The sequence below is a fragment of the Podospora pseudoanserina genome, chromosome 1, assembly GCF_035222485.1.
Source record: "Podospora pseudoanserina strain CBS 124.78 chromosome 1, whole genome shotgun sequence".
NCBI lineage: Eukaryota > Fungi > Ascomycota > Sordariomycetes > Sordariales > Podosporaceae > Podospora > Podospora pseudoanserina.
Window position 1 is genome coordinate 1362501 of NC_085920.1, and position 21761 is coordinate 1384261.

General features: G+C 52.3%; 8 protein-coding genes across 8 annotated transcripts; 2 read left to right on the forward strand and 6 right to left on the reverse strand.

Annotated features, from left to right (window-relative positions):
* Positions 1–204: 204 nt before the first annotated feature.
* On the reverse strand, positions 205–2479 carry QC764_103750 (uncharacterized protein; the record flags this gene model as incomplete). The annotated part of the gene is made up of 2 exons (XM_062941612.1): positions 205–1944; positions 2003–2479. The coding sequence occupies 2 exons, from the start codon at positions 2477–2479 to the stop codon at positions 205–207; spliced, it is 2217 nt and encodes a 738-aa protein (XP_062804490.1).
* An 816-nt stretch (positions 2480–3295) lies between these two features.
* On the reverse strand, positions 3296–3580 carry QC764_103753 (uncharacterized protein; the record flags this gene model as incomplete). The annotated part of the gene is made up of 2 exons (XM_062941613.1): positions 3296–3472; positions 3533–3580. 2 exons carry the CDS (start codon positions 3578–3580, stop codon positions 3296–3298), a joined length of 225 nt encoding a protein of 74 aa, XP_062804491.1.
* A 2580-nt stretch (positions 3581–6160) lies between these two features.
* On the reverse strand, positions 6161–7129 carry QC764_103760 (uncharacterized protein; the record flags this gene model as incomplete). The annotated part of the gene is made up of 1 exon (XM_062941614.1): positions 6161–7129. The coding sequence occupies one exon, from the start codon at positions 7127–7129 to the stop codon at positions 6161–6163; it is 969 nt and encodes a 322-aa protein (XP_062804492.1).
* A 3840-nt stretch (positions 7130–10969) lies between these two features.
* QC764_103767 (uncharacterized protein) lies at positions 10970–11868 on the forward strand. Its single transcript, XM_062941615.1, has 2 exons — positions 10970–11495; positions 11556–11868. The coding sequence occupies exons 1-2, from the start codon at positions 11490–11492 to the stop codon at positions 11757–11759; spliced, it is 210 nt and encodes a 69-aa protein (XP_062804493.1). The 5' UTR covers positions 10970–11489; the 3' UTR covers positions 11760–11868.
* On the reverse strand, positions 11832–15861 carry QC764_103770 (uncharacterized protein). The gene is made up of 4 exons (XM_062941616.1): positions 15022–15861; positions 14876–14963; positions 12768–14810; positions 11832–12632 (listed from the first exon to the last, which is right to left on the reverse strand). Exons 1-4 carry the CDS (start codon positions 15151–15153, stop codon positions 12490–12492), a joined length of 2406 nt encoding a protein of 801 aa, XP_062804494.1. The 5' UTR covers positions 15154–15861; the 3' UTR covers positions 11832–12489.
* A 794-nt stretch (positions 15862–16655) lies between these two features.
* On the reverse strand, positions 16656–17417 carry QC764_103780 (uncharacterized protein; the record flags this gene model as incomplete). The annotated part of the gene is made up of 1 exon (XM_062941617.1): positions 16656–17417. One exon carries the CDS (start codon positions 17415–17417, stop codon positions 16656–16658), a length of 762 nt encoding a protein of 253 aa, XP_062804495.1.
* Positions 17418–17743: 326 nt separating this feature from the next.
* Positions 17744–19110, reverse strand: RPL20B (60S ribosomal protein L20B). Its single transcript, XM_062941618.1, has 4 exons — positions 18975–19110; positions 18414–18598; positions 18178–18354; positions 17744–18119 (listed from the first exon to the last, which is right to left on the reverse strand). The coding sequence occupies exons 1-4, from the start codon at positions 18976–18978 to the stop codon at positions 17961–17963; spliced, it is 525 nt and encodes a 174-aa protein (XP_062804496.1). The 5' UTR covers positions 18979–19110; the 3' UTR covers positions 17744–17960.
* Positions 19111–19174: 64 nt separating this feature from the next.
* Positions 19175–21564, forward strand: CSN12 (COP9 signalosome (CSN) subunit). The gene is given in 5 exon segments (XM_062941619.1): positions 19175–19241; positions 19251–20161; positions 20216–20503; positions 20564–20975; positions 21102–21564. Coding segments are annotated over 4 exon segments (1374 nt in total). The 5' UTR covers positions 19175–19241; positions 19251–19571; the 3' UTR covers positions 21186–21564.
* The last annotated feature ends 197 nt before the right edge of the window (positions 21565–21761 follow it).

Here is a 21761-nt window from a genome sequence, read left to right on the forward strand (position 1 = left end):
TACTTGTACAGTGACAGCAATCATCATGACAAGTCAGGGTTTGAATACTCCACAAAAAGCCCCTTGTAAAACGCCCTCCTAAAACCGCCATACCATCGCACTTAAATCATCATTTGAGTAAGGTATCCTAACATGCGTCATAGTGTTCAACTCCAGTTACTCCCCCTCTACCAAACGCCTACTCTAACCCGTATGCTACCCCCCCTAATGAGGAAAAATAAACCCTCCCGCCCCTTCAAACCCCCCCGGTGTAACAGGCGTAAACCCCGTGCTCCCTTCCACACCACCACCACCCGCACCCTCCTCCCCACCACCACCACCACCACCAGTCCACAATTTCCCCTCAAGGACAGTCCTCTCAATCCGATCAGCAACCTCCATCAAACCCGCCGTCAACCCCCCACCACTACTCCCACCCATCAAACCCCGTAAACACCCCTCCGCGACCGCCAAACTAATATACTCATCATAATGACTAGGGGAACAACACGCCCTCTCCCTAAAGTCTTCCAGCTGCGTCTGCACCAACCTGACAATCTCCGCTTGGCTTGTTGCGTGTTGTTGCCTCCCATCCGTGGGTGGTAACTGAATCACATTCAGCGATAGTCTTCGACAGGACGTAACAAGATACAACATTGCAGCGCCAAAGCTGTCACGGCATATATCCAGCAGCGTGGCTGTTGAGCGGTGGGCGGTCCCCTCTGGTAGAGCTATGCTACTGCTGGGGTAGTCGAGGCCATGATTTGGTTGATACCACGACTGGTGGACGCTCAGAATCTCGAGAGACGAGTTGATCACTGCTTGGGAAGAGGCCGGGAATTGTCGGAACCTCGGTGCAGAAATATAGTGATGGTGGAGGGCTAGCAGGGAGCGGTTGACGAGGACTCTGAGGAATTCAAGTTGTATCCGAGGTCTGAAGGAGTAGTTTGCTTGCGATTGAGCTGCCATAAGCAACACGGATGCCGCTTCTCGAACTTTGCGGCGGAGTTGCTCGTCCCAGGATTGGATTTTGTCATATTTGAGGGTCGTCTGAGCCGTGGTTTGGTTCACGACGGTGGTGATTTCCGAGAGTATCGGAATGAGGTCGGATAGCCTTGTCTGGAAGGTGCCATCGGTCAAAGCAAGGTCTGATTTGGCGGCACCTTGCTCCAGGACCCAGCCTTGTCCGGTGTGGTAGATGCTGGTGTCGTTAATGTTTGACGGTGGCTCGGCGTCGTAGTCTTGATGTGTACATGATGTTCCTGTCCTCATGGCTACTTGCAGCTCCAGAAGCTGAATAGTAAGCCACAGTCTGCGGCGGATCTCGACTTCGTATGGCAAGAGTTCTGGGAACAAAGCAGATGTTCGGTTGAGATGCAGGGAGACCGCCATTCGACCGAGGTATCCCATGAGGCTGGCCAGCTGCGACGTCTCGCCACCCTTTACAATGTCCATTATTCTCGCGATAACCCCAAGGCAAAGTGTTCGAGCCGAAGTAAGAGTAGGTGTCGAGACAAACGGTGACCGGCAAAGAAAGTACTGAGAACTGTTCAGGAACTGGTCCGTCCAAGAACTCGGCCGTCTTCCCGTACTGGCAAATACTTGTGCGGGGGCTGCTTGGCATCCCAACGCCAGTATCATAAAGAACTGAGCAAGCCATTCCTCGGAGAAATGGTTGACGTTCATCCAAAAGGCCTGGAGCTCAAACTCGTACTCGGCAGGGTGCAAAAGCCGGTATATCGGGTGGATAACCTCGAAATAACACCGTACCAATGTGTCGACAACAGGTCTTGGTGGTAAACTTTGAAGCGCACTTTCTCGGCTTTCTGAACAGTGGCATATTTCGCCAAACGGAAAGTGGTGAACCGGAAGCGCGGCGACCAAATACTTTAAGCTCTGTAGGTGTCTGTATCTCGGCCCCCATTCGGGATCAAGGCCCGCTATGTATGGCCAGCCTTCCCGAAACTAAAATGTTTCCTGTTAGCAAACATGCATGCTTCAGCGGAATCTGGTTCGTCTGTACCTCGGAAGCAACGGTGCTCCAGTGTGTGACACCGTGAAGTCTGGGTCTTGCTTCACTACCACTCGGGCCCGGTGTTGTTTGGGGGCTATCTCGTGCTGGACTTTGCGGTGTCTCTCCTGGCTCGCCACTTCCAGACTCATGCTTCGAACTGAAGGGGAATTTCTGGTATACACATTCATCGGCAGCGTCGGCCTGGATACAACGGGAGCAAGGCTGCCCTTTGTCGCATCTGAGCTTCCGTCGATGACATGGTATGCAAACGTAGACTCGTCTGTTTCGTTTTTGGGGTTTCCCTGTGCCTTCTGGATTGGGCCGGTTTGGATCGAGGATAGAAAAGGTCGAGAAGTAACCTGCTGGCTGCTCTGATTCCATAATCGGTGGTTTCTTCTTGGTGTGTCTTGATGATGGTGAAGCACACACAATGTGGCATTTCCAACCTTGGGCAAGTAGACCCCTTGATTCCAAAAGGGGTGCCATCACAACCGTCCTGCTGATATGGGTCTCGGCAACCTAGGGTGTGGCGGGTGAGGTGGCTTCGCCAGCCTGAGGACAAGCAAAACAAATCTTCAAAAACCGATCAGGCAACAGTAGAATGTGAAGCAGGAGTGACGATATGTTTCCCATTCATGTTCCTCCTTGTGGTACTTGAACTGGCGGCTCAGACGCCAGGGGGGGCTCGAAACGGGTGCCATCGCCATGCGCCAGGCCTTGTTAGGTTATGCCGAAAGGCACATGGCCAAGCCATTTTTTCCTTGTATTGCTGGATATCTCGACGCTCATAACTGAAGCGGTGATAGGGCTAATGATACCCTGACGTCGAGATATTTCCTGTAATACCCGGTTTGGAAGGTTCTGTTGCACAGGTGGGCAGGCCCAGGATCACGGTTCGGGTCCGGGGCTCGGAATGAGCTCGCACTTGGAAGATTCGAGAGGTTGTTGAGATCATCTCGTCCAATCCGAAGAAAAGAATGGTCTCATACGGTGAGAAGCAGCAAGAAAAAAAGCCGCGCGGGTGTCACCAATGAACCGATGGTGGTGGGAAGGAACCGTCTCCTTGGGTGCCTGGCTCCTGCCGTGTAACCACATGTCGCCCCTCGAGTGACTTCAGTGTAAAGTTTTGACAGGTTCATCAAGGAAAAAACCGAGCAGCGGTGTTTCGCTTTGGTCCAATATGTCTCCGTGTTTGAACGTTGAGGTTGTTGTTGGACCTGCCGAAGGATGGATCCCCCCTGCCAACGACCGTTCTGTGACCAACCTTATTCTGTGGCTTACACAACAAACACCTAAACGTACCTACAAACAAGCCGAACTGAATATTATATCCACTGCAAGGCAAACTTCAGTATCATAAGGCTTAGGATTCTCAGTCAAAAGCATCTCAAGTCCACTCCTACCATTGGGCAGTTCATCAAGACATTGTTGCTGGATTCCGCGGCAGTGACAAGCTGCTGACAGAAAAGCAGCCTTATATTAGTATTCAATTAGTATCGGATATGTGCTCTTGATTCCGAGAGTGTATGAATTATTGACCTCGAATCCGACCCTCCCCGCAAAATATCCACGCCCTTTGGCTGCCATGTTGATGCCTTGCTCACTGCTTCAGTTGCAGTGCCAATTTCTCACCGCCTCGGCTTCTTGTGCAACAGGGAAAGTCGTTTTTGTATATTTCGTTATCATCGTCCTTTCGCACATCTCAGGTTTGGCGTGGTTGTGCCTCTCAAGACAACCACCAACGTGTAACATCGCGCTTACATGTGCCGCATCTCGATTGCATGCTATTCTCTTTTCACTTTGTGCTACAACCCAAATTCGTCATCTTCCACCGCCGGCCGGCGGGGGACCAGAACCCCCGGACTTTCCATAAGGCAGGAGGTATTTCACAGCATCTTAACAACCTGAAGATCAGCAAGGTCACTCCGACTCCGAGTTCCCTGATATGCTTCCTGAACTACAGCGAATTGTCCGAGATCACAGGGGTGGAATGTCGCGCTTAGACCAAGGTAATGGCTCATTCTCCATGCATCTCGTGTAACACCAGATAGTTTATCTACCAGTTGACGTCTGACACCTCACAAGTACCCTGCAGTCTGTTGACTAATCTAAAAGTCATATAAGTTTGAATGGCCCCCACAGTGAGAGAAGAAAAAGAAAAAAAGGTCAATTATGGGCACTACTACTCTGCACTATCACCAAACCAAAGTCCGAGCAGGGCGTCCGCCACGTCCTCAGAATCCCGTCTGAAGCAAAGACACCTCCTATTCTCACTAAAAGGCTTGTTACAAGCCATGACGGGGTCGGATGATTTGCATTCTCGTAAGATATCCAATAACAGCAGCTGGTATAAACCGTCTACATTCCAACTCCTGCAGTTCCATCTCCGAGTTACACACGGGAAAATCAAAAGACGAGAATATCAGCTCCCACACCATCAAGAGAAAAAGCGGATTAGAGAACAGATATCCTATCCTACTTCAACCCTTCAGTCCCCGGAATATGACCCCCCTCTACTTCTCTATCATCACTGAAACAGATCTTGTATCAGTTCCCACCTTACCTGTGTCCTTATAAGAAGAAAGCAGACCACTACATTCTCACATGGCCCCTTTTGCACTCCACCCCCTCCCCCTTTTCCTCTCCCCATTCTCCCCAGTCACCTACCTACCTAACCCCTAACCACTCCCAACCATCCTTCCAGCTTCCCCCCAGCTTAATCCTCCCTCTGTACCTATATCCAGCCAACCAACCCAACCCCCTTCATCCAAAGTCCACAACAACCCCCTTCTCTCCCAGAACCCCATCACTTACTCTCTCAATCACATATACGTACCTAGGTGTGTAATAATAAAACAATACCATCTTCGGTACCAACCCAGCTCATCAGATAGCCACACAGTGCCACAAAAGAAGAGAGAACCTCCACGGAGCCCACTATTTATCCAACCGACGGCCACCCCCCAACCCCCTCAATAAAGAATATAACTAATATTTCGAAGGGTTACTTGTTGAGCGTTAAAGATATTTAACAAACCTTAAAAGATAATTAAAAGACCTGAATAGATAATCAAAAGGCCTTGGAAAATAGTTTAAACGATTTAAAAGATAGTTTAACGGCCTTGCAAGATGGTTTAACGGCCTTGCAAGATGGTTCAACGGCCTTGTATAGGCAGGGTAAGTAAATAGACATGGATGGGCGGCGCTGGTAAGACAAATCGGGGGCTCCGTAGAGGTTCTCTCCAAAAGAATGCCATCTAACATGTTAGAGGATGAATTCGACCCAGATCGATTTTAACAAAAGTACTCTTGCGAAACCTAGCAGCAGTCAAGCAGCATCTTCACCTTGCCAAATTCAACTCCACGTTAGAAAGAGAGTTGCATGAAGCTAAGTAAGTAGGTGACAACCAGACAACCTCTCCTCATTTTCTTGTTTACATAGGTACCTATCAGACGAAACACAAGAACCATAAACCAAAACCAATAACTAACTCTGATCATGTCTCTTCTTCAAATTTGTACTTTCCGATATGGTATTCGCTATCTATTGCTTCTTGTTGAACATTCCATGTTTCCACACACACACACACACACACACACACACACACAAAACTTGTGCTCTTGTCAACATAAACTCTGATATTCGGTGCTGTGCTGTGGCTGCTTTGCTACTGGGTATTTATTTTCCTTCCTCCATGTTTGTTTTCCCTTCTCTTCCCTCCTCGAACTCATCGCGTCTTCTCAAATGCCATTGCTTGCCAACGCAACGCTCTCCAACTCAAGGCTCTCCCAAAATGCTACAATCGCATTGTGCATGTTCCCCGCTACCACCCTCCCATTACCTCGGATCAGCCATAGGTAACTGCTGGCTGCCGCTTGGCTTTTCTCTCATCATCGGCAATATTCCGCTTCGGGGCTTGAAAGCACGGCATAAAAATGTCTTGGTCGGTATGCCGTTTCTCCCCGTCGCAAAATCAGGCGTGTGCAAAATATCTCCCGCCTTTCAAGTAATATCAAACATGGGCGGGAAAAGGCAAGGCTGCGAATACGAGAACCTCTCGGCCCTAGACGTCGGATTTGCGCGCAAAGTGATTCCCGGGTCCGCCAAATGTGCAAGTTGAAAAGAAATCAACGTAACTCTCGTAAAACCAGCGTGGTGCTGGCATTTCAAGCCCCTTGCTGGGCGGTTCTGGCGGCTCTCGTCGCTCTGGCAGCTGCGTTGGGATACCGAGACGGGTCGATCCGAGAGTGGAGAGGCCCAGGACCATACACGGCGACTCTGGCGTTGTGGTACCTAACAGATGGTCGCGAAGGAGCTGTTGCTAGCTGTGCCTGGGGTGGTCTCTGTTCCGCGTCGATGGCCTGGCGAATGATGTTGTGAACAAAATCGGGAATGCCCTCCCAATGGCCTGCTCTCGCAGCAGCCATCATCCTTGGCGGAAACACATCGTCGGCGGTAAGGGAGTGGGGACCAGGGAAACGGGCAATTTGATCGGCAACATGCAATTCTCCCGACTCGATGGCATTTTTTAGCCAGTTTTCCCATTCCTCGTCCAGCGGCATCGAATTGTCTCCGGATATGTTGCGAAGAGCCACTCGCTCGCGTAGCCTTTCGTTAAGCGCCACTCCGACACTTTCCAACTCCTCATCGCTTTCTTCCTCGATCATCCCATCCTCTGGCGTGGTTACCGGCTCGTCCGACACCTCGGAGGCGCGGCGGTAATATCCGGCTTGTCGGTGCCGAGGCTCCACCCATTCGGGGAATCCATCGGCGGTCGTGTCCCGGATGGCAGTTCCCTGTTCCCGCTCAAACCGTTCCTTTGCCCACCGTGTGCCCTCCCACTTTGTGAGGCCTTGGATTTCGGCGTATGTAAGGCGAAGGCCGTCAAAGGCGCGGAATAACCGCCGGTGCCACTGCCATCGACTGAGGCGGATTCGGTGGATGCGATTTGTGTAGTCGAGACCGGGGTATTTAGCTTCGGGTGTGTCCAAGTGGCCGTAGAACGAGTGGACTTCTTGCCGAACCTCAAGGACGAGATATCTTTGGAGAAGTTGAGTGAAGTTTTGAGGGTCTGTCTGTCGCGGCTTCGGAAACATGTACTCGTAGACGAGTTGGTCTACTGGGCGGCCCTTCATCTTGACCGGCTTCTCTCAGCACTGCGTGGCTCTCGCGAGGCAGGTCAAATGTCAGAAGCGATGGTGTTTATATGCTGTTATCGTAGTGTGATGATGCTGAGCTGTACGGAATTGAGCTGTCTTGCTGAAGATGTCGTGTCTTGTTGAAGAGGAAAGCGTGTGAAATAAAGCCACAGGTGTTTGACAAAGATCGGCACCGAAACAGGCAGGTGATGATGTATGGTGGGCAAGAAGAGAGGGAAGAAGGAAATTGGGGTCCACGGGACCGGTGTGGATCCCGGGGCACTTAAGTACAGCACGGCAGGAGGGCGTGCGGATGGTGCGGATGCAGATGGCTTTGGTCCCTGGAACGGCTGGACGGGGGGAACAGGCTGTCGGGTGGGTCGGGGGGCGTCTTGGTCAGTCGCACTCAGAAGTCAGAATACTTGGTGCCCCGAATCAGCAGAGCGTGAATCGCTCTCGGTGTATCGGAAGGTCTGGGTGTGAGAACCTGACGTGGACGGCAAACGAGAGGACGGGAAGAATGGAAGAAGCTCTGCCTAGGTGGCTGTAAAGCATGGCCCGAAGAAGGAGAGAGAGAGACAGCTCACAGCGGAGGCAAGTCGAGAGGCCCAAACAGTTTCCATGTGGGCGGGAAGTTGGTGGTGGTAGGTGGTGGTGCGTGGTGCGACCTTGGGTCAGGAACACGCCTGCCAGCCACTGATAGCCACTGCTAGCCACGGAGCAGCCAGCTGGGACTTACAGGAGAGTGCCACGAGTGCTCCGGAAAGGGAGAGTCATAGAGGTGTGGTGGCACACTTGCATGTGCCTCTGCCGCCATCTGACTGGCAGCCATCGTATCCAACTCCGATATTCTGTCAGGGGCGAGCAGTTTGCGCCGACCAAACACCAAGCAACGCACGCACGCAACCATCGGGCTGGCCGCCTCAGCTGCATCCCACTATCTGCCAATAACGTCGCCTCGTTGTTTCCCTCGCCCGCTTTGGAATTCCTTTTTTCTGCTTCCGGACCTTTTCCAACAGCGCATCTCCCTGTGTGGGGAGCACCATGGACAGCTCACCAACTAAACTTGCTGTCCAAAGTAGATTCGCCTGAATGGGCCATAGCGCACCGTTGGACTCTCCATGCATCTGGATGACTCGCTGGCTCGCTGGGCTGAGCTCAGCTTGAACCCAATGCCCACCTCCTTCTCATGGAATCGTGGAATCGTGGTGATCATCGTGGCATTGGTTTGATCTTCAACCGCAGACCCAGACAGGCACGTTGTGTTTATTCCCCCGGCCGCTTTCGCCGACACCCACGCCCAGGTGTCTGACCTCAGCTGCGAACATCAGCAGCGACTGCGGAATCACCCAGTCCGACTCTGCACTGCAGTGCGATAAAATGTCGGCCTCCTCAACGGGCCTCGCCCGGAGGAATTCTGCTAACTTCCCCATTCCCACCCAGCCATCAAATCCAACAAAGCATCTCATGATCCTCAAAAGACAACCCCCTCCTCGGCCCCCCGCTCTCACTGACCGCCAGATCCCAGCCAAGGAGACCCACAGAGCCCTGGGCTTCCAAAGTGGAGAGATCTGAGGATGACGTCGGAGTTCATCAAGGGACACCGACTCTGAAAATTTATTTTTTCTCTTCTTTTCAAGTCACTTGAGCAGCCAAATCCCGACTTGTTTGTTTTGTTTGGCGCCACGCTCGCACAAAACACCCGCTAATCTAGCATGTCCCCATCGACCGGAACCGACTCTCAGTTTTCACACGTAACGACAAGACAGGGCTGACTGGGCGGGATGGCATGTGGGTAGGTGGTGGTAGTGGTGGTCGTCGTCGTTTTGGCCAGATATCTGCTCTGTTCCTTCTTTCTCCAGCTACTATTGATTGATATATCTGCAGCTGCCCGACAACATGCCTGGAAGGTCGACAGTGGTCAGGTAATATGGGCTCGGCTGGCGGTGAACATGGCGTCTACCCAACCGCCTATCCAATCAAGGCCGCCACGGAGCCTGTCTAAGTCATCCACCGGCCGGGTCTCGGTCACGACGACCGCCCTCCAACGGCAACCGAGCCCTTTGACTATCGGCGAATGGGATGACGCAACCTTCGGGTCAGGAAGCTTTCCCCACGCCTGGATGTTCTTCCCTACTACCCTCCTTATCCTTCAGGATCGGTAGCTGTGCCCGAGAAACACATGTGTGGTGCCGCATTCCATCTGCACGTTTGTTGGCGCAAACCGCATCTCCGCCCTGCACCTGGGGCAATGTTTCTTGTCTTGTGTGTTGTGTAAACCATTCTCACCGGCCTTAATCCTAACGGGGCGCATGTCGCCGTGCGCTGCTCGAGAGTTGTTAGCGAGACCGGAGCGGGGCCCGGTCGGGCAGTTTGATGCCGATGTAGTGACCGGTCCTGGGCATTCCCGACCCGCGGCCGATATATATTACATATGCCACTGGCGACAAAAGCAGCCCTTGTGATGTGGTCTCTTGACACCCTGTAATTTCATCCCGCTGTCTCCGGAGCCAGGAAAAGGGAGATCTGGAACAATACCGCCAGAGCGCTTTTCTCTCCTCAGACGGGTGGTTGGTGGTGAGGCGTGAGCGAGTATCAGTAAGATGAGAGGGGATGGTTCTCCCGGCCAGTTGATGCGGCCCCGCGGGGCCACCACCCTGGGTGTTACTCGCCGCTCACCATCATGATCATCCATGATCCAACCGAAGGGTTCGGCAGCTCTGTCAGTTTCCCTGGCACGAAAAAAAAAACATTGGCCGGTTATCAAGGCCCAAGATGTTTGCACAGAGCCCAGAGGATTACGCAATCGTTCAGTCTCTTTTTGAGGAACTGGTGATGGTGGTTGCATCTTGCGGTCGCATGGAAGAGGCGAGCTCTCCTCTTCTGAATTTGCACAACGTTGCGATCTCGTGTGAATTTTGTTACCTGGGCACCCTCACCACAAAATAGTTGACACACAAAAGTAAGTTAACCTATACTACCCTGTGAACTGCTTTACACCTTAAAAGTAACTTAATAGGCCTTTAAATACTTTCAAAGCCTGTTAACTATCTTTGAAGACCTATTGATTATCTTCGAAGGCCTATGGACTATCATTCAAGGCATGTTAGCCTACTTTAGTATCTCAATAATTTTGTGGCAAGGGTGCTGAGATGGGGTGGTGCACAGACTGACCCGTGATGGACTTTCTTGGTGTTGAGGAATGATTGGTTCTAACGATTTACACAGGTGCATATCTTGTGATATGAGTCTTCTTTTTACGTCAACCTCGTACACACGGCTTGACATTCCTTTGCTATCATTCAATTCGATAGCCGAGCAGGGTAGAGCAATTTATCAACGGTTTGCAACATGCTACCAGTGGTGGTTGCCATCCACCTCTCACTTCACACCACCAAAATGTCCATCATCATCATCATCATCATCATCACCACCTCATAACCACGAAACCCAACCTTACTTTTACATACGACCATACCCAGTTGAAAATACGGCATCCCGTCCGCTCTGCCCGAGTCAAACAGCTGAAGGGCCGAACTAGTACTCAGGTGGGTGACCACTGGGGAATCCTCGGTGTTGTATGTTTTTACTCCACTCTTCAAGATCCACTTTTAAACTTTTGAGCCTTTGTAGAACTGTTTCGAAGTCTTTTTTCCTTTTTTTCCCCCTATCTTAGCTAACACTATGTTGGTTGGAGCAAGTACGAGTCTATGGGTGAGACTGACTTTTTATTTTTATTTTTATTTTGGGTGGGGAGCGGGCGGCTTTGTCTTATTTGGACACATGTCTCTTCGTAAACATCGTCACAGTTGGGTTGCCAACATCTTGAGACTGACAGAAACCACCAATACCTTTGAACTTGGAACTCAAGTCAGTAAATATCTAGACACCATCAGCATATCTATGTCATTGGTTGATAGGGGCCTCACAGCGGCTGAAGACTCTTGATTCACATCTCGGTAATTAGAGCGCTGATCAACAGTTTTGTTCCCAAAAAAGTCTTCAAAAAAGAAAATGGCTGATAATTCGGGTAATCTTCACCAGCTGACTGACTCAACGCCATGCCTATAGTACTTGGTGCTAGTTCAAAGCCGTTGAGGAATGGATCATCATCGGTGGTGGGTTGACCAGCTGAAGAGAGACATTATAGCCGTTCCGGCGAAATAAAATATGTCAAGCGGTGTAACAAGGGTTGCTTTCTAGTCATATATGAAGATAGATCATAATTGAAAAGGTCTTCTTCATCTCTACTATCAACAACTTTTGTCAAGCCAGATCTTTTCCCTGCTTATCACGAGCCAATACAACCAGAGATATAAACATCATATCTTGAGCCAATACGTCAACACCCGGCACAATGAAGGTACTCCTTCCCCTCGTTCTCATTTAAACCATGAAAGCAAGACTGATAACAACAATTCAGTTCACCCTCCTCCTCACCCTAGCAGCAATTACCACCGCCGTCGCCTATCCCTTAATCGACATCTCCCTCGGCACCCCAAGGTTCGTCTGCCCCAGCCGGGTCCAGGCCTTCTGCAGCGCGAGCAGCATCCACAGCGGCTGCACTGCAGCGGGAGAGTTCCGGAGTGATGCCATGGATACCTGTGGGCAGTGTGTTTGTGTCTGAGGTCCCCAGACACTATAGAAATCTGGAATATGACGGAGCTTGTACATATATCTCAAGGGAGGAAGTATTGATAAAAACTCAAAATTTGAATTGTCCATGCGCTTGTCAACCTCCTTTTCTGCAGAGTAGTGATGAAAACGAAGATGTTTGAGAAAAGAATAATCTGAAAAATGATATGCCTCCAGTTCAGGACTACCAAATGTCCCAGTGTATATATACGCCAGTGATGAAAACCCAATAGTAACAAAAGAAAGTAGGATATGATGATGCCACCTCGTCCGCCAAAATCCCAGTGTTGTCCTGTCATCCAAAAACTGACCATGCTAGCCCACCCATATACCCAAATCCTCATCCATCGTATGCCTCATGAAATCTGCCCCAACAACTCCCTCGCACTCCCCAATATCCCCCTCCCTTCTCCCTCTGGATACCACCTCCCCTTCCACCTCCTCTCCCTCTCCCTCTCCTTCTCCCTCCTCTTCACCCTCTCTAAATACTCCCTCTTCCACCTATCAACTTCCCACCTCCCCCTCCTCTCCCTAATCCACTCCACCATCTCCCCCAGCTTTTCCACCAGCACCTCCAACTCTTCCTCCTGGATTCCCTCGTTCTTCTCAACAACAATTTTAGTCCTATCCCCCCCGCAACGCTCGCAAAACCCACCCCCATAACACCTCCCCACCACCGCAGCAGCAACCGGAAAAAGAGCCTCAACCGGCAAACAAGACACCTAGTCCGCCACCGGCCCGCCCCTCCCCCCAGATGCCACCGGTTCGGCCGACCCCGCAGCCGACATCTTTGGCGTTGACGGCGGCCACGGCCCAGACGATGAAGCTACAGAGCTGATGTCGGGGTATTTCCTGCCTGAGACTCCTTCACATTTCTAGTCAGTTTTATCTTATTCCATGAGAGTATGCCGGGGGATCATGTTGAGGAGCAGCATCAAGGGGAGGAACCAGGAGGAGGAGGAGTTGGGGTCTAGGCTGTGGTAGTCAGGGTTATTCGTACCAGTTACTCCCGCCCCGGCAGGACTAGGCATTCGCTCTCTGCCCTCGTTGGGGTGCGGTCTTTCTCTCTCACGGTCTCTGTCACGATCGCGGGACCGACGAGGGGAGCGTTCCATCCGTGGGGGTTCACGGGGTGTGGCCCGCGGGGAAGACAACCGCTCGTCCCTTCGCCAGCGCTCCCGATCGTCATGGTAGCGGTCTCGTTCTCTTTCTCGCTCTCGTTCTCGACGATCTCGTTCCCGGTCGCTAAGTCGTTGGTCCCTCTCCCGATCTCGGAGGTGGTCACGGTCGCGGACTTCGCGGTCGAGGTCCCGACGGCGGTCGATGTCGGCGTGGCTGCTTGTGCGGCGGTGGTTGTCCGGACGGGAGAGGTAAGGGCCGCCGTTGTTGCGGGTGTAGCCCCGGACAGAAGAAATGTCGTCGTCGGATTCGACCTCGATAACGCGGTGGCCGCCGTTGCGGTGGAGGGAAGCGGCTGCTGCGGCTGGGGCTGGGGGACCGCGGTCTCTTCCGCGGTCGCTGGCTCGGTCGCTGTGTCTCCTCTCGTCGCTGTCTCGTTCACGGTCGCTGTGTCGTCTTGCCTCTCTTTCGCGGTCTGACTCTCGTGTTGGACGCTTGTCTCGCTCCCTGTCCCTCTCCCGCTCACGTGCTCTATCCCTCTCTCTGTCTCGCTCTCTGTCTCTTTCCCGTTCTCGCTCCCGTTCTCTGTCAAAGGCAGCTTCGGCAGCTCTTTGGCGCTCCCTCTCGCGCTCCCGGCTTGACTGTTTCCTGCTTCTTCGGATGCGCTCGTCCTCTGAATCAGTAGAGTCCGTCTCGTCGTGAGACCACGACCGGTTCAGCCTCGAACTGGGAAGATCCCCATCTCTGCTACCCCTAGAGGCAGTTACCACCACTGGTACCGGGCCTTCCTTTCTTCCTCGTGACCCGCTCAGGCTTCGTTGCCGCTCGCTGGCCGGTGGCATGCCCGTCATAAAGCTGGTGAGCTTGTCTTTGAGGTCATACAGAGTGCTTTTCCGCCTGTGCTCGTCGTCCCCTCTTGGTGTTGTCCTACCACTGTCACCTGGCGATGGTCGTGGTGAGTGGGTTCTTACGCCGGGGTGGGCATGTGGGTGCGATGTTGGAATGGGAGGTGGAGGCATGCTTGTGCGGATGATACGGGGTAACTCCTCGGAGCTGCCGGTATAAACGCGGCGAACACCGGGAATCGGGGGCTCGTTGGAAGGGCGCTGAGTCCGTCTTGGTGTTCGGGGACTGATCGGGGGTTCGTCCGACTCCGATGTGCTGTATTGTCTGGGCTGGCTGTGACGACGCGGTTGCGGGCTGCGATCAGGGCCGAGGTGAGGTATCCTAACTGATGGGCGGCCCTCCATAGGTGAATGCGGATAATCGGAGAAGCTCCTTCGGCGTGATGGTTCATCGGAGGAAGACTGGCGATGAAGGTAGTGCTCCCGCTCCCTGGCAGCCTGTTCTCTGGCCCGCTCTCGCTCTCGTTCTGGTGATCTTGATGGCCCTGGTGCTACATTCACATATGTCACCTTGACTGGACGAGAGCCAAAGTAGTCGCGAGGTGTCCCTGGCTGTGGTGTCGGCGGGACGTGGTGAACATTGTATGAGGGGATCCTGCGCTCTGCATACGTTGGCTTTGGCTCCTCTCTTGGCTTCTCCCTGGGCTTCTCCTTGGGCTTCTCCTTGGGCTCCTCTGCAGCTGCTTCCTGGATATGCTTAGCCTTGCACTCCTGATACCACCGATCAGTGTCGATGTCTGTATCCTGGGGCAGCGCTTCCTTGGGCAAGTCGGCAGGGAACTGGAAGGCAGTGTCAGGGTGCTTCAGGCCCCAGTGCTTGGCCGCATATTGGAGGACTGGGACTTGTTCCTGTGGCTCAAGCAGTGTCTGGATTGCCTGCCACCGCACAAAGCCCTTGGTTGTCAAAGCTGGAATCGATGGGGGAGCGTAGTCGTCTTCTGTTGGCAAGAGCCAGTGTTGACAGCCGAGACCCTGGAAAACATCGGATATGAAGGGGTTGTCCATATCGACAAAGAGGACTACCATGGCCGTTGTTAGCTTTGCGCATTGTTTGAGTAAGGTAAGATGCCGCCGTCCCACTCACAGTCAAAATTGTAACCGGCAGCCTTGTAGAAGGCTGCTAGCTTCTTTGGCGTCAAGTACCTATCATTCTTGTCACCGATCTCCTTGATCTAAACGCGCAGACCATTGTTAGTAAAGGCTCCATTTCTCCATCTCTGGGCAACATACGATATGTAGTGAGAGCGCCCTCAAAAACGCATCGAGAATAGGGGTCGGAGTGGGAATCGGCTTCGCTGTGGTGAAGAGGTAGCCATAGTAGGCGTTGCCGTCCTCGGCGTCTGTTGCGGTTGGATTCGCCATTGCTTCAGTTGTCCCTCAGACCAGCTTCTTGCGATGTTGGCGTCGGCGTGGGGTGGTTATGAAATACACCAGTGCACATCATATCAGCCCCGACTCTGAGTTCGACCTCGTGGGCGGTGGGCGATAATCGGCGTTGGAGGTTGCTGTCGTGACACGATCGGGAGGGGCAAAAATAGGTGGTTTGCAGCAGGAGGGGTTCACAGCAGAGGGATCCGGACATGAGATAATTAACCAAGTTCTTGGATCTAAAAGTAACGAAGGTAAGGTACCCTATCTGAAAAGTAGGCGGGCAGACAGGAAAGTCGCCGGGCTTCCAAGGTGCTGAGTTGTAGTCGGGTATGAAGCGAATAGCTCAGAGTCGCATTCGAGATGCTTCTTAGGCAGACTTGAGTCAACAAGAGTCTTCTTCAGCAAAGTGTTTGCAAGAATATCTGCGGCAGCTGTGCGCGGCGCTGTACCAAGTTGCGAAACCAACTCTGCGGGCCAACATATGGTTGACGCAACCAGTGACAGGGGTTCACCAAGGCTTTTTGCTGAGGGGCTGGACTGGTGGAGGGGCAGTGAGGGTTGGCAGGTTGGGTTCCAGGTTGGCAACACCACCGCTGACGCTTCAACTGCTGACACGTGCTTCCGGTTTACACAAGAAATCCAGCGCCTGCTTGTAGCTTCTCGTAGCTTCTCGTAGCTTCTTTTGTACAGGCATACTTGGGGTCCTCTGCCCAAGACCCTGGATAAGGAACTTAGTATCATGAATCTCAACTGCACGTACGATCTACCCTGAGATCCACCTCCGCGTGGCTGGGACAGATGATCTCGTGGCTCCGCTGCGTAGCCGTTAGAATCATGGATCTAGAAGAATAAGAGGCTGGTGTTGACGTTGTGAAAAAGCGGGCGGAGGCCTGCCACTCAGAACCGTTCATCTGATTACAACATCAGACCCTATCTAGTGACCATGGCCATCGGGCGCGCGACAACACCAACTCGGGCGAACGAGGTCAAAACACACAATTTGGGACGGAATTGCATTCAAAACATGAGGCCAACACTGTTTGGCAGTTGAAAGACTGGAAAGACAAGCAACCATCCGTCCGCCCCAACATCTAAATAAACCCCGCACAGCTCTCGGTGTTATCCCAGATTCATCTGATATATAGCTCTTTCCTCTATTTGATGTCATATCCAATATCTCCGAGAAACCATGCCAGAAACCGCACGTGCTGCTGTATCTTGGTGTAACCGACCTCTGCTTTTGCTGCAGGGCACCCACATGCCGATGATGTCGACTGGTAACCTTGCCGTACCCAACCGCCCATACCCGGTCTCGGCACGGCCCCGGTCGGAGCCGGAAGATGACCCAAGCCGGGGGAAACGGACACAAGAGACACGGAGGACCCACCACCGGGCCACTGCATCCCTCATCAAATCCAATAACCACCTCACACGTGCAATGTGTAGTGTGCACACCTTACACATTCTCCCCTAAACCTCTCCCAAACATGACATCACCTCCCCCCCTTCCCAACCACAAACCGATACGTAGGCAACCTCACCAACCCCCTCCCCCCCCCATCCTCCTCCTCCCAAGTCAAAAACCTCTCAAACCCACTCCCCTCCAAGATCCTCTGACTAGCCTTATTCCCCTCCGCCGTAACAGCAATAACCACCTCCTCCACCACCCCCCTTTCCCCTTCCCCTTCCACCACAACCACACTCCTCGGATCAACCATCAACTCAACCACCCCCCTCTCCAACCCCCCCCAAATCCCCTCCCACCCCCTCATAAACTCCTTCCCAAACCCCCGCCCCCAATACTCCCGTCTAAACATATATCCAATCTCCGGCCACCCAAAACTCCACATCGCATCATGAAACCCCCCAATCCCAATCATTTTTCCTCCTTCTTCCCTCAAACAAATCGCACAGTTGTAATTCTCCCTCTCGTTCCCCTCCACAAACCTCTCCAACCTCTGCCACGTCTCCCCAATGTCTTTGTCCACCACCCCCAGATAAGTCCACACCATCACCTCCGGCTGGGTTCGCAGTTCGTGCAAAGCCGGGAGGTCAGTCTTGGATAGAGGGCGGATGATGAGCCGTTCCGTGTACACTGCCTTCCTCTCCGCGTTTAAGGGGAAAGGTCGCTTGGGTAGCGTGGTTTTCACACGGACAAAAATAGACTTGTCCGGCTTGGGGTCAATGACTCTGCTGTCGTCTGGATTGTTGGTGCCGTTTTTTATGGCGGCGACGTCGAGGGTGTTGTCGGCCATGATGAACGATGCGCGATATGTCTGCCAAAGGTGAGTGGGATAGAGTGGGGACGGCGAGTGTACGGAACTAGGTCAAGTCTGAAAAGAGAGAGATATTGGAGATAAAAGGTGAAAATTACGTAGTCGTGAGGATCAGCCGTTGAGTCAGGCATCCCTGGCTGATATCAATATCGCAACCTAACTTCCTGTTTTGGAGTGGGAAAATGCAAGGCTGACACTGTCTTACACAACTACATCATTCAGCCTGCGCCCTTTGGTCGACACATTACACTTTAACCGCCGCAAACCTACCGCGGTCAATGTCACCACCCGCGGAATCCAGAGAAGCGTCCAAACTTTTGTTCAATTTCAAAAACATTGCACGAGCAATCCCAGAGACCGTGGACACCAAAAGAGCAATAAGAACAACTGTGCCCCGAAACGCAAACCCGTGCTTGACCATTTATTCATTTCATGCTCATTCTAGGGAGCAAATGCTGGTAACCCATTTTCCTAGTGAACACCTGAAGAACCTGCCAAACCCAGCCACATCCATGAACCCCTTTAAGCAATAGTCGATGGGCGAGTGGCGCTGAAGACCTTCTTGGTGTTGGTCTTGGCGACACGGTGGGGGAGGGGGAAAGTGAGGTCCTTGGTGATGAGCTGCTTGATGTAGGGGCGCTTGACGTCCTCGGTCTTCTCGATCTCAACAACGCGGAGGATCTAGATGCAAATTGTCAGTATCTAGACTCGGGCACGATTTCCGTGGGCTTGTTCATACGTGGATGGATCTGAAACGGGCACGATGGCGGGCGGCCATGTCGGAGTAGAGAGCCTCAACAGCCTTGGTTCTGGAGGTCTCACGGTACTCCTTGTACATGTTGTGGGTACCAGACCGGGAGTCGTAGCGGATCCAGATGCCGAAGTTCTTGACTCTGAGGGGGTGCTTCTCGGAGATCTATGATACGGGTCAGTCTCCTCTGTCCCCAGCCAAATATTGATTCCAAGCGAGCATACCTGGTTGACACTGACGATCTCGCCAGTGGCCTTCTTCACCTTGCGGAGACCGCGAAGGAAATACCAGAAACGGGACTTGGCAATAACCTCATTGGGCGCGAAGATGCGCATGCGATAGAGGGCGGGGCTGGGGTTAGCCTCGGTGGGCAGATGGCGCCCAATGACCTGGTATTCCTGAAGACGACCTGGCACAGATTGTCAGTATCTCGAGTGTTTTGTCGTAAAGATCCCGAGTTTGCAGCGATGGCGGCGTGTTGGAATATCGAATGCTGGCCGGTCGATAAAGAATGCACAAACTCCCAGTTCCCCGTCGAAAATAGGCGATAGATTGCGGCACCCCGATGCCAACCCTGATATATCTTCTCAACATGGTCCTCCACAGCAACAATCAACGAGTCGTTCCCTCCCTGCCCAATTCACATGTCTTGAGGCAAGCCTCCCTCCCATCGTGTCATGCATTTCGTTGGATGGTGAATTTGTCGTCGTTCGTCGAAGTTATTCTCGGTCGCCGCCTTCGCTGCAAACTCAAAAGATGCCAATGGAATCGAAAAAATTGCTTACCCATCTGGAAAAGGATCGTTAGATTAATTCAAAGGTATCTTCTCTTTAACACCGAGGCCTAACTTACTTTGCTGGTTTGTCGTGGATCGCTGTCGATGCCGTGTGCTGTCCGAGTCCAGAATTAGCGATAACGAGGGTCAAGAAAAAATTGGGTGTGCTTGGTTTAGGGCTCGCGCGCATTGACCATCCCCGCAGAGAACCTCAGCCACATGTGGCGGGGCGGAAGTGAGTTTGAAAGCTGACGCCACAGAGGTGGGGCAACTTTAAGGGAGCCAAGATATGAGCTCGCAAGCCAATCAGAGCAACGCAATCCTCTCACGCTCAAGTTGCCATCTCACTCTTCCACTGCACTCCCAATACAGGACGATATTCCAGCTACATTTACAAGATATTTGAGACTGCCCACCGAGAGCGATATTTGTAGAATTTGGCGGCTATCCTGCGATCAATCCTCATCTGCAGACAATCGTTCGACTCCAATAAGAACAACAGTCAACTCGATACCGCTCCCATCACTTGGTGGGGCAACCACAACATCACACAGCTTGCGCCCAAGCCAAGCTCACCCTGTCAACACCCCAGTTCAAACATCCCATCATGGAGTTCGGCCCAGCGCTTTACCACGAGTTTGGAGAGGCTTGGAAGACAAGGGATGGTTACCGACTAGCAAAGACCATCTCTCCAGAGTTGACTCCTAGCCAGTTGTCCAGCATATGGCAAAGTGCGAATGGTGCGGGAAGTTACAAAGCAGCTCGGGACGACGATGTGAAAGCAGCCATTAAGCGTGGTCTTTCCAGTAGTTCAGCGCGTTTGGACGGCATCGGCCAAAAGGAGATCAAGGGTTGGGTCGAGGTTTACTTTGCTTACTGGCAAGCTGCCGGCATCCTTGCTCAAGTGCAGCAGACCTCATCATGGACCAATGCTTATGAGCAGTGGAAAGTCTTGATCAACGCTCTCATCCAGGGGTATAACAGTCATGAGTTTGAAGCCTGGACCATTCCGTGTCTCTATGTGGCGGGCAAACATCTGCGGTTGTTTGCGATGCAGGCGGATGAGCACACAAGTGTCAACGACAACTCGGCAACTGCATTCCAAGATGACTTTGACCCAGAATTACAGAAACATCAGAAATTGGAGGACTGTGCGCGAGTTCTTAACAAAGTATTCACGATTTGCCTGAGTGACAGGTAGGAATTCCGTTCTCTTAATGTTGCTGCCAGCTGAGGCTAATATCATTACAGAGCACCACTCGAAGAGTCTCGGAAATGGGGGCTCTATTACATCGTCAACCTTCTCTTCAAGACTTACTTCAAGCTCAATGCGACAGGATTGTCGAAAAATGTGCTGAGGATTTTGACCGCAGGACGGGGAGATATGCCAGACTTTCATGCATTCCCAAAGTCTCAGCAGGTCACTTTCAAATACCACGAAGGAGTATTATGCTTCCTTGAGGAGAACTATGCTGAAGCTGAGAAGCATCTGACGGAAGCATGGAACACCTGCCACAAAGACGCCATGAGGAACAAAGAGTAGGTGGCCTTCCATGCTCTACATGGATCTTTTACGCTTTGCTAATATGATACACCTAGGTTGATCTTGACATATCTAATTCCGTGCCACCTCATCACAACCCACACCCTTCCCACAGAAAAGCTGCTGGAGCCTTACCCACGACTACAAAAGCTCTTCCTCCCACTCTCTCGGTGCATCAAGCAGGGCGAGCTCCACAAATTCGACATCGCCCTTCAGGAAGCCGAGGACGAGTTTGTCAAACGGCGCATCTACCTCACCCTCGAAAGAGGACGCGACATCGCACTACGCAATCTCCTCCGCAAAGTGTTCATCGCCGGCGGCTTCGAGCCAGTAGCGAAGGAGGGAGACAAGCCTTTTCGCCGGACTCGTATCCCAGTAGCAGAGTTTGCCGCGGCTATCAGCCTCGGCAGCGAGGAGAAGGTTGACAATGACGAGGTTGAGTGTCTTTTGGCAAATATGATTTACAAAGTGAGTCAAAACTATGCCTTACCTTCCATGTTTCTGCCTGGGGCGTCAAGGCATCCACGGCTGTCGACATTGATTGGTGTAACATCGTCCGTGAGTCATCCAGTCACTGACACCGTTTGTTTGTAGGGACTGATCAAGGGATATATCTCTCGTGAACGAAGTATTGTGGTGCTCAGCAAGTCGGGGGCGTTTCCCGGGACTGGCGTTTGAGCGGGGCAGATATGGGCATTGACCGCGCCCCATTTGGGAAGGCTTGATAAGATCATCATCAACTGCTGTGTCCAACTGGATCTTCTGGGACTCACCGAGTTCTTGGTCGTGTAGGGAAAAGGTGTGACAATTTCATGGTGGTGCCCCCGAACCCGACGGCAGGAAAGGGAGGGATCATCCATCCCGCACGACGGCATTTGTGGTGGTGCCATCGGATACCTATCACCACTTGGCGTGCGTGAACAAGCCTGGGAGCTTTCTCACACCATCACCAACAAAACAGCGGGCTGCAAAAAGATCTTGAGAACGAAAGGGACATGAATTACGGATATGGATAGCATTTGAGCGGGGGAAAAAGCTGTTAATCAATTACAAAGTCAGTTTAATCCACTGTCTTATAGTTTTGTCTCCTCCACCAAAAATCCAAACTACAAGAATCAGGGTGAGCGTGAACAGCGTGAATCGGTGACTTTGGGGGGTGTTGGTTTGGTGATATAGTTTAGTGCGGGGTTGCTTTGGAAACGGCCCCAAACGGGGCGGAAACCCACTAAACATCGCCCCCTTTTCCCGCAGCAA